This window comes from Phlebotomus papatasi, chromosome 1 (assembly GCF_024763615.1).
Source record: "Phlebotomus papatasi isolate M1 chromosome 1, Ppap_2.1, whole genome shotgun sequence".
NCBI lineage: Eukaryota > Metazoa > Arthropoda > Insecta > Diptera > Psychodidae > Phlebotomus > Phlebotomus papatasi.
The window spans coordinates 66,418,078-66,430,550 of NC_077222.1; the positions used below are offsets into that span (position 1 = coordinate 66,418,078).

The 12,473-nt window shown below is 30.8% G+C and overlaps 1 protein-coding gene across 1 annotated transcript in view; it reads right to left on the reverse strand.

Annotated features, from left to right (window-relative positions):
* The window catches only part of LOC129810437 (chromatin-remodeling ATPase INO80), a 144,700-nt gene that overhangs the window by 16,979 nt on the left and 115,248 nt on the right, over positions 1–12,473 (reverse strand). The window contains exon 8 of the mRNA XM_055860925.1: positions 11,151–11,379. Within this exon, the coding sequence (XP_055716900.1) occupies positions 11,151–11,379 (229 nt within the window). The remainder of the gene's footprint in view (positions 1–11,150; positions 11,380–12,473) is intronic.

A 12,473-nucleotide genomic window follows, 5' to 3' on the forward strand; every position in this document is an offset into this window, starting at 1 on the left:
AACAATTTATCGAATTTTCTCTGAACTCTTTTAAACTTTTTGATCTCTTTTTAAAATTTTAAATTATAAATCTTAATTTCATGACCATTGACAGCTGTCAAAATATGAATGATCTGAGGCACTGTCATAAGTTATGTTAAAATAATAAATAATGCTCCAAATTATAACTAAACAAAAATAGTGAAATCCTGACAGGTTTGGCTTCAGAAATTGCGTGAATTTCTCGCATATTTTCATACTTGAAGTTATACGTTCTGATGAAATTTTAAAACAGAACTGTCAAATTAATATGGTTGCCGTTAGTTGTCAAACTTTGAAGAATCTGACGGCTGTCAAAAATCACTTTCAAGCCACAACCTTTAAAATTTCTTAGTCCCAAATATTCAATTCTCTTGAAGAATTTAGAGCGGGGCTGTCGAAGACACTTATGCCCTAGACATACTTACGACTTAAGCCGAGAGGTGACTTAGTGGAAAATGATAAAAATGCGGTTTAACCATTATTTCGAATATAATTATGCTAAGTCGTCTCTCGGGTAATCCTCAAGTCTTTCAAGGCCCTTACAGTGCAATTGTCAAGTCACAAAAAACTGACAGCTGTCTAATTTTATACAAAGTGACTTTTTAGCTATAGAACTGTGATATTTGATCACAATTTTAATTGAAAGTCAACCATGCTGAATTTTATTTTAAAAAAATCATTTCCATTTCCAAATCTTAAATTAATCTGAGTCCAAATAAAACTGAGAAATAATTTTCTTATGTGCAGCACTTTCACTGAAACCTCTATATTCAGAAAGTACATAAAAAAGCCCATAAATCCGACAAAATTGGACCAAAATTGAATTCAATATTTCACATCAAATGTTATCTATGTTAATTCCAAAAAAAAATCTCGAGCATTTCCACTGCAACATTAATTAATATGAACGACCACAATAAAATCCCTCAGTCCATGAAATGTCATGTCATCAATCTCTAACGAAGAAAATTTCCTGTGCAGGTGAAAAGAGCGCCAAAGAGGAAAAAGGGCCAAAGGTGTTAAAAGGGTTTTCGGATTCACTTTCATGGATCAATATTGCTTTTAATTAGCGTTAAATTGTGGACATTTTAAGTTGATGCCTGGGAGATATTTTCCGTTGGGATGGTCTATAAACTTTCAGAGTGAATTCTTCATTTGAGAAATTTAACCGAAGCTTGATTGATGGATTAATGAAATTTCCATGAAATAGACAAATAAGACGCACCCTATAAATCATCAAGAGTCCAAAAATGGAAGATCAAATTGAATTTCACCTCATCTAGATACAACATTGTCTCTGCCTCAGCAATCATTTGACCCTGGGTGTTGCATGGGAAACTCAATTTTCATCCCAATTACCCATAGAATAGGCTAAGAATGACCAGTGTGAGGTCTCATGAATGATGATGATTTTTCGAGTGTCCAATATGGGCATTTGATGGCAACATATTGTGAATGCAAAGCCTCTTGTTTCAGCAATATTCATCATATGGACTTGATATGACAACAGACTCTCCAAGTGAAATTAGTCCATTGTTTGGAGTCTCTCTCTCTCCCTCTATCTTTCGAAAAAAAAATATAATCAACGTCTATGGAGCAAATAATGACAAACAGACATTAGAAATTGTCCCAGAAATTAAGCTTCGTGGGAATTTCACACTATTTCGACAAAAAATGAAAAAAAAAGAGATTTCCTCAAAGTGAATTGTGAGTCAATAATTCTCAAAATTGTCTCTTTCGCAGACAAAAGCCAAGGTAATTAAGCGATAGACACTGAATTGTTTTGACTTTGTTGCATTGCATTATTACAAAAGTGTTTCGATACTTATTTAATTGTAACAAATTTCTTAAAAATAATTATCTATATGTAAAACATGTAAAATATATTAATTCTTAACAAATTTCGCGTTATTTCTTATTATTTTATTATATATTTATTTATATATATTTATTTTTAATATAATATAATATAATATATATATAATATATAATAATAATATATATATATAATATAATATAATATAATAATAAATATAATAAATATATTTATTATATAAAATTATAATATATACTTAACGCCATAGCCAATCAAAGAACGTAGTGAACTAATTTATATTAATTCACGAGTGACTAAAACATAAAAAAAATTTGATACTAAAAAATGATACAGAATTGATCTTATATTAAGTTTTATTTTAAGTAATTAAATATTAACTTTAATAAATTTTAGTTCTTATAAAAAATTTAAGGTATTTTGAAAATTTTAAGATCCTGGATCAAACACATCATTCTATTTTTCAATAAACCGGTTTTTTTAGTTTGTTTTAGCAGTCGATAAAATCAATTAAGCAAATTAAAGCTATAACTTAAAACTGAAATACAAGAACCTTAAAGAGTTTTAAGAGTGTAGACGACTAAAATTACTGACGAATTTAGAGTTAAATTCGGTTAAATTTAGTGAAATTTTCATTGGCTATTTTTACCAAAATGCACAGTAAAATTTTAACTCAGAATTTAACTGAAAGAGCTTTTTTTTTACCAATTTTGAGGTATTTACTGACCAAAACGATACTGATCATTTCCGTTTCCTCATGCAGCCAAAAAGTTCTAACTATCTGAAGAAATAATTTAGTTAATAACCGTTGAAGTAGATTGAACAATGTTTTACTAAAAAATATTCAGTAAAAATAAAACTTGTTCATTTTATACATAACATAAAAATCATGAATTGAAAAATTGAAAAATGTGGCAAAGGAAAAATTAAGAAGTTATAAACTAGAGGGAGGCTTTGAACTTTCGCACACAAAAATGATGTTCAAGTTCAGTGATTTTTTCTGACAACCATGCAAACTGCAAACCGTATCGATTCTCCAACTATGCCAAAAAAGCCTCTTATTTATAGGGTTCATAATCCCACCTCAAATAATTCCAGGAAATCCCCAGATTTTCCTCTAGAGGAAAATGAAAATGTAATGGCGATTTGTGCGAAAGTTCAATCAAATTTCCATCTTCGCACAGAATTCACGTCATCATTGAACACCATATTTTTACCTTAAATTTTGCACTGAACACTAAAAGTTGCACATCATTGTTTAAAGGGAACTCTAATCAACTTGATTAAACCGTTTTTATAAGAAATAAAACGTTTTAGTATCACTTTTTTTGGAACTTTTCCAAGACATCTTTTCATTACACTAAAAACCACTTTTTTGCTTGATTCCATGTGAATTTCACTCTGGAAACGGTTTTAGATTTGATCGAAAAAGATTAGTGATCTGTTCACTTTGTTTTGTATTTTAGATACTGACTAAAATTAAATCCTTTTCTGGCCAAAACAGATTTTTTGAATTAAAACAATGATATTTTCCCTCTTAGCATTGTCTTTGGATCTACACAATGCTGTTAGTAAATTAAATTTTACCGCACAATTTGAATAAAATATTTTCAGAAGTCTTAGTATTTTTTATTTTATATTAATTTTTAAAATTTTAATCACGCTTCTGTAAAATTTTATAAGCTACTCGTTTCAACGATGAACTGGCGCAATTGATTTTAGAAGGATATATCCGATGATTGCCTTCAAGTGTAAAAAGTGTTTTCATATTATGGTCTCTACACAATAGAAGCAATTTTTGTAAAAAAAAACCCTTTAAAAAAATCAGACGTGTCTGCCTACAAGAATTGGCCTCTACGAACTATGAGAAATTTCTTTAAAAAAAAATGCTTTTTTAAAGAAAATTTCCCCTATCCTTGTAGGCAGAAATGTCAGAATTGCTTAAAAAGGCAATTTTGACGAAAAGACACCGCGAAATTTTCTTTAAAAAGGCCGTTTTTAAAGAAATTGCTCCTATTGTGTAGAGGCTTTTAGAGTGACTAACTTTTTCCATTGGCGATCACCGGAGATATCCTTCTTATAAGCTATACTGTGCCTAATAGATGGCGCTACTGATCCAAAACACTCTAGTGCTTAGTCAAACTACCTTGCTTCACAACACCTTGCCTTCCAAACAAACTGACCACTTTAATCAACACAATCGTGTGGCTTTAGAGCTGAGAAAAATCAATTAGATACACATTAAGGAGTTCCCTGCAAAAATCCCAAAATGCGAGGGTGGACAATGATGTGGACTTTCATTGAAATTCTGCACAGCAGACATTTCAGTGTGACTTTTTTCACACGTGCCTCTTTTCCACAGCTCTCAAAAAGACAATTTAGGCGTCTCGCAGAGTCAAATGTGTGAATAACCGTTGAGAAAAACAGTCAGTAGCATTTTAGTTTTTTCAATCAAAGAGATGCAAGTCAGAAAAAAAAATTTCCTGACCCAAAACACGATACCCTGAGTCACAGCATTGCAATTTTCAATGAAATAGGAATTTCTTTTTCAAACAAAATATATACACCACCAGCAATGCCTTAAATTCATCTCACGCAACAATATTGTAAATTGGCAGGTTTTTATTTTGGGTGGTTGGACGGAAGAGTGAGGGATGGGTGTATCGGGGGACAAAAACAGAAAATATATATAGCCAGCAGACAGTTGAAAGCCATAAATTAAATCGACTTGAAACCATCGAAATCCATTTGCACTTTCGATTTGGTGACAACTGATTCAATTCCCATGACTGATTGAAATCAATTCGTCCGAATGTCAAGCCATAATTCTTCGTCATTTCAACAGGCCAAACAGCCCATTCCAAAATGATCAATCGGACACTTTTCCACTGCAAAAGAGAGACAACACCTACGTGGAAAAAGTATACTCAATTCGCATCTCAAGAGTGAGAATGTATGGCCAGATAATTAAGATTTGTCACCAGACACACGTTTTTGCATGAAAAGTGAGTGTATATGCATGAAAAACGCAAGACAAGTTAGAGCTCAGAGATTGTGAGAATTGTGCTAGTGAAAGACAATCTCAAGAAAATTGACTAGGTTCTCCAAGGGATGAGTATTCGGAGAATTGATGTTCTTTATTATTTTTTAAGATCCTTTTAAAATCTGTTATGGAGAAAATTTTTGCAATCGCTCTTAAAAGCTTCACAAGTCACAAAACATTCAAATCTGACCACAAGACTGAAAACAGTAAAAAAAAATAAAAAGGAAGAAATCATGAAACAACTAAAACAATAGATAAGAATGAACAAGAAAATTAATATGAATATATAACAAATATCATAATAATTAAAATTTGCGAAAACAAAAAAATTCTTGACCAAGAAAAAAAATACAAAAAAGAATCGAAAAGAAAGTACGTAATTATAAAAGATAGAGTTACTAAAAATTGGAGGCTAAAGGAGCCAATAAAAGATAATAAAAAGAGAAGAAATTATATTTAAATTGTCAGTAATAAGTTCCAAATACGAATATTCCTCGCATTTCTTTTTATTCTCTCTAAAAACGAACTCTATTGGGAAAGTCAGACTGAAATAAAAGCTTTAAAATTCAAGCTTGAAAATTGTAGATTAAAAAAAAATTATAGAAGTTTTAGACTTAAGATTTAAACCCGTTCTTGAAGTTCTTGAATATTTAGTCAATGCTATGATTAAAAAAAATAATAGATCAACTGTCCTTTATAAACAATTCAAAGTTAAATTTTCCCAAAAATATAATCAAGAAAAATAAATAATGTAAGCTATATGGATTAACTTGAGATCTGAAAACCGTTTAACTGAAAACCGTTTTAGGATTATAATAATATTTGTATTAATATCAAACTGAAGTATATTTGAAGAAATGTATTTCAGTAATTTTGTTAACTAAAGTTAATAAGAAAAGTTTTATAAGGGGAGGGTGTGGCAGCTGAACTTTTTTCCGGACTCATTTAAATAAATTATATTTTTATAGTTTCTCTTGAGTATTGACTATCTGGATACAGGTCAATTCTTAAATAAATATTTTTCGTACTAAAAATCATTATTCCGAAAGTAATGCATGTGTGAAAATTACTCACCCTCCCCGGTATTACAAGTCTAGAATTATCTCTAATTAGTATAGAATATTGAGTATAACGTTTTTCATTGCAAAAAAAAGAAGGAAAAAGGGAAATAAAATTTAAGTTTAACCTCTGAAATTTCAAAAATTTCCCCTCGCCTTGTACGGAAATTTAATTTAAAAATTCGCAATTGCGTTTGAATCTTCGAAGATCAACGACATTTTTCGCAAATGGACTTTTATTTTACCTTTCAGTTGGTGAATCAAACTCTACTTGAGAGTACACTAAATTAGTATATGTAATTAAATATTTAATATAAATAACTTTTTTTGTTTTATTAAGAGTCCATCTGGAAGATGATTGCCCCGAGACAACTTTTAAGTTGAATATTTTTGACTTTAAATCGGAAATCGCAATAATACTAAAATATTTTCAGATATTCAATAATTATTAAATTCAAAGAAAAAGTGTGCTTAAAACGAAAATTTCTTCTTCGATAAGGTAACTCATGGACTTTTTGAGTTTGCTTTTTTTGTGAAAATCTAATATTTCGAAAAGAATAATATCAAAATAAAAATCAGAAAAGATTATAGTTCGGTCTGGCATTTTTTTGTTGATTTGTTTAATATTGATTTTACCGATTTTACAATCTTAACTAATTCGTCGATAAGAGCAAAACCCGTCTATCCCATATGAATTTCCTTATTAAAATAGCCAATTTCGCTCTAAGCGGCTCAACTATTCTCGTAGATATTCTCATGATAATATCTTCTATTTTTAAAAATTTTATGTCTAATCTTCGGATATTGTCATGTTGTAAATATACATCCCCCTTTGATGTCCTTTTTTTTTTCAAAGTCTCCCGTGCATAATAAATCACTTTCTAACCAAATGCGTTATCGTGAAATGTTATGAAGAGGGGGAGTTAAGAATACATCATATATGGATAAAAATCATGCTGTACAGAGATCTCCATACAAAACTCTCGCGACACATTTCATCCAAATGATCACAGGTCCAGAAAAGGTGTAAATTGTTTCATAGAGAGCAACTTTCCGTGTTGATTTGCCTGCTATTCAACAACAACAAGTTAAGAGTCACACAATCAGAGACACACGAGACGCCACATTTTCAGCAGGTTGATTGAAATCTCGATTATAATGCCTTCCACTTTACTTCTCAACATATCACCCATTCATTCTTCGTCTCTTAAAACCAAAATGGACACAGAGAGGAGTTGTGTATGGATTAGAGATTCTTTTTTTTTTCACTTCTCCGATTTTCTGAACCAGTAGACACTTTGGCTGTCGAGCTTCTTTTTCCCGTGGAGCACACAGAGACATGAGCTTTTTGCTCACTTATGCTGGCAATTAACTTGAATTATAGGTGTAAATCTCAACACAAGACAAGATTGACATCTCTCTGGTGGGCACAATTGATGGAAAAGGTAATTTTACACCAATTTTCGCCCGTATGTCACGTCCAATTAGGAGCACTCACGAGGGGGAAAAGAGCTTTTTCGGAGCCAATAGGTCAGGTATATTCAATGCAAAAGCTTCCTTATTGCTGTACATTTTGTACTATAACAACATTAAACATCAAAGAAAATAGGGGAAAAATTATTATGCAAACCTTGAATTTTGTAATAATCTGATGTTTTATAGGACAATTAGATTCATTTTATCCGTAATATGGTCATTCCGTAGTAAAACACCTCGCTAAAAGAACTTTTCGTAAAATAAATAACTCTTAACCAACTTTAATCACGATTATTATATTATATAATATACACATATTTACTTTTATTGTCTAAGTCACTAATTGTAAAAATTAGTGACGTTATTTAATTATTTGATTTTATTAGAATAAAAATTTATGAAAACTAATTTCAAGTCACAGATATTAAAGGATAACAAAAGCTCAAATTAAATACATTTGCTATACTCTAAACAAAATGTTTTGCTAAATTAGCAAAAAAAATCAGAAAAGGGTGTTCTTCCATACAGAATATGGGAAAGTTTGTCAAAAGGATGTATTTCCATAGATAACGTAAGAAAAATTTTTGTGAAACTGCTAAACAACATCCTTCTGACAAAATTTGAACATGATGAATTTGTCCGTTTAACTGGACATAACTGGAATCAAAAATTTAGCCCGGGCTAAAGATTTAAATGCATTTATTAATGAAAGTGGTTTTTTTAAGTAAAGTCGAAAATAGCATTAAAGCTGCTCTTTTTTTGTAAATTATCTTACATAAAGTTGGATATAGTCATTCGGACGGTATTCCGTATCAGCAAAGAAATATCTGGCAGATTTCTTCTAGATTTGTCTGCTCGTTTCTAATTTAGAATCAGAGCCGATTTTTTGAAAACTTCTTTTCTTTTCTTAGAGATTTTTTTTATGTAAGCTACTGCGTTAATAGAAAATCATACTTGATCATTAAAATATTATAATAAAATTGATCAGTAAATATAAAATTGGATAACAATGTAAAAAGCAAAAAAAAACTAAAAATTAAAATGAAAGATTAATTATATTCTTTATATTCGAATAGATTTTTGAAACTCTCTTTTTTTATTTAAGTATTTATTTAATTATATATTTCTTTTAACACTTTTAACTTTTGGAAACATCAGGATCCACTAAGTTGCATTCGAAATATGACATTAATAAGAATGTTTGTATTTTTTTCTTAACTCTGTCGTCTGCAAGTTTAAAAGTAAGAGTTTAAAATAATAAAAAATAATTCTCCAAGAAAAATTGTGTAGGATGATTACTGTTGATTTTCTTCCTCTTAAATTATTTACGGTAAGGTACTTTTACATACCTGATTTTCGAAAATATAATTTCTTTTTGATAATAAATGAATATCAGGGAAATATGATATGTCATATTATCTTAAAATAGCCAATACCCAAAATAATCTAACTCAACTTAGTTATTTTGAACGTAGCTTACAAACTCTTGGTAAATGTGTTTTGAAAAATATCAGCACAGCTTCTTGAAAATGTACTACACTCTTCTTTACGTGTTGGAAGGAGGATGTGGGGCATCTTTGAATTGGGGCAGCTTTGAAATTGGGTCTTTTTCTCTTATTTTTAAATGGAATTGAGCCTTACTATGATACAATTTAGCTTAAGAAACCAATTGCGAAACTATATTAGATCATGATAAGCCTCAATTCCATTTAAAAATAGGAGAATAAAGCCCAATTTCAAAGCTTCCCCAATTCAAAAGTGCCTCATTTCCCACTTATTATTTTTATAGTCCTAGCCTTATTATTTTATTAGCCTTATTATTTTTTATAGACGGAAAAGAAGAGTAATTGAAGCTGCAAATGAAGATTAAAAAGTAGAAACAATCATGCCTTTTGTTTCTTTTTAGCTGAGATTTTTACAATTTCTTAAGGGTATTTTATCTTAATAAACAATTTAATCAGCAAAAATGTATCGAAATGAACCATTAATTTGGTAAAAGCAATCTCATTGCGGAACTAAATTGTCAAAATTCTCAGATTTTTCGATGTAAACTCTATAATAATATTGAATAATTTCCGGTCTTGAGATTTTTTTTTGTAAAAACAAAAATCTAGAAGAGTTAATCATGGGGTTTACCATATGAAGTTAATTAGCCATACAAACTATCACCTCTATTCTTAAACAAAATCTCTGTTGTTCAAATTGAAATTATAGCCTTACCCTCCCCTACTACATTTTTTACAGGGGCTGTAGCATATTGGGCAATATTTTGCTAAAAGTGGTTATTAAAAGTGAAATTTTATCACAAAAACAGTAAACATATAATAGAAAAACATTAAAATTTTGAAGTTATTTTTGCAAAGGAAAATAATTGAATGGTTCGGTTTTTTTTAAAGGCATTTTTGATCACATTTTAATTTTTTTACTGGCCATTTCAAATTAATTAATGACTAATTGGCTAATTGACTGTAAATACGTGTTTATCACTTCCCTTTTAGATAATTATTTTTAGTTTCCTTTTTGGCAAGATTTTTCACACAGATTTATATAATCGGTCATTTAAAATTACATTGATAAAAACTATTTCAGCCCCAAGTATATAATTATTAATAATTCTGATCACTGCTTTATAAGAGTATGATAAAATTTAGAGCTGCTTCACTTAAAATGCACTATAGGCTATAAGTTAGTCCCCTGTAATTTTAAGTGAGCAACATTGAGGTTATACAACAAGATCTAAAGTATTTTGAATGAAAAGTTACTGTATTTTCTAAAATTGAGACTTTCTTAAACTGATACTAAAACTGCTTAATATTATAATAAAAACAGATAAAGCGTCAATCAAAAAGAGCAACAAAAATCTCTCAATTTTGAGACAACTCAACACATCAATCATACCAGTCTGTAGAGGTCATACTCTGACATAATTTTGCAAAACAAAAGACTTAGGAAAAATGACATCATTGGTACTAAAGGATAAACACTTTGAGATATCACGTTTAAAGACCCCCTCCCATCTTATTCGCCTAGGAATCATCAATAGAACCTTCAGTTTAATGAGCTGTCATATCTTCAAGTTAATTCTAAAATGAACACGCAAAAGCGACAACTGTCGAGAAATTGCCCATCCCTCTTTTTATGACTCAAATGTTTTTCCTTCCTCAGCAGCTTCCATCGCGCCTGAAGATCATCTCAAGAAGCCACACACAAGCTGATCTTGGGCACAAAAAAAGAGATCTCTCCTCGAATTGGTTTGCTCGTAAAAATGATGATAAATTACACGGGGGAATATCAAAATGCAAATGCTAAATTGAAAAATTCTCACGAATTTAATTTTTGACTGTTGGCCACTGTTTTTTTTAAGTTTCTTTTGTCTCTCATCACTCTTCATCTACCTGTTGGAACGTGTGTTTTTGTGTCTTTGAGATGGTAAGGAGAGTGAAAGAGAGGAGAGATAGAGAATTATTGTAGGAAGGAATTGTTCAAATTGCGCACAAACAATGAACTGATTTGCATAAAAACCATTCAATATTTCTATATAACAAATAAACGTTTGTTCTTCTCTCACCCATAATTTCCCACGCTATTACTAGAGTATGTCTCAAAAATTTATAATTTTTCAAGTTAACATTCCATCCTCCCACATTTTCTAACAAACTATGGCACATTGTCACCTTCTGATCATCAGCAAATATCAGAGTGAAACAAAACAACATACCTGGCGCCGAAGATCCACCTGGACTGTCGCAATCAACAACTAGAGCCTCATTGCTGGAGTCATCTGCTGGGGTAACTTCCAAAATCTTCCCACTGCCATGGCTAATCTCACTGGCCACGGGACTAGGGGCACCAGACTCCAAAAATGCCATCTCATCGGCATCTAGGAGCACGCCCGAATTGCTGCCACTTCCACCATCGCGTGCTTTCTTAGCAGAACCATCGATGGCCTGTAAAAAGAAGCCAAAAAAAAGACGACACTCAAAATAAAACCACCAGACAGAAACTATCTTTAGAGACACGATCAGTTGGGCATGTTTCGGTATATCACCTCTCTTCGAAAGCCAAGAAAATACCTGCAAGTGATGGCATGACTTTCTTGTGCAACCTCTCACAAGACATCGCACATTTATAATAAAACTGTGGCATTCCAGCATACGAGAGTACTCTCTTATGCAATAATCACACCTCAAGTATAAACCAACCTTTTTAATTGAATAATCTAACAAAAATAGTGAAACAAATTTTTCCGCCATGTGGAAAAATTACGTAGGTCTTTTGCTATTTCCACAAAACTCTACAAAGAGTCTACTAAAAGAAACAATAGTCAAGGAAAATTCGAGGAGTGCTCGAAATTATTTTGATTGACCATCTGAAAATTGTATAACATTTATAAATTAAATTATCAATTTTAATATTTTGTCAATTAGGTTTCTATTGAACCATAGTTTTCTTTTTTGTAAGGCAAGTCACTAGACTTTGTTCTTTTCGAGACATATTATTATTCAATGAGAGAACATTTGTTTATTGTATTTATAGTTATACAGATTGGAATAAAGTGCGTAAAAAAAATTAATTACTGGTACTTTGCTGATTACTTTATCATCTGGAATCGACGCAGTTAATTTGGAAATTTAAAGGCCTTTGAAACAAATCCAATCTCTACCAAATCGACCAAATCAGTTAAATATAAAGCCTTTAAGAGTGGTTTTAACTTTGAAATTAATCAAAATGGAATTTTTCTGATATACCGATACATTTGTCTCCGAAATAAACTAAAAATTGAGGAGTTAGGGTAAGTGTGCCAAATTTCGGCATAGTTGCGTATAAGCACCGAAGTCTTACGTTTGAAATGCAATATTTTTAAATCATTTTGATATATTTTTGTTACTTCCTTTTCGAGAAGGTTGTGTCGAACCTTGAAAACTAGTTTATCGTCTTTGTTTTCTTTAAATCACTTTCTAAAATATTGAAAAAATTAATAATAATATGGACATTGCTTTGGGTAGTATTCCGACCACTTTGAGTGAAATACCGGCCACCT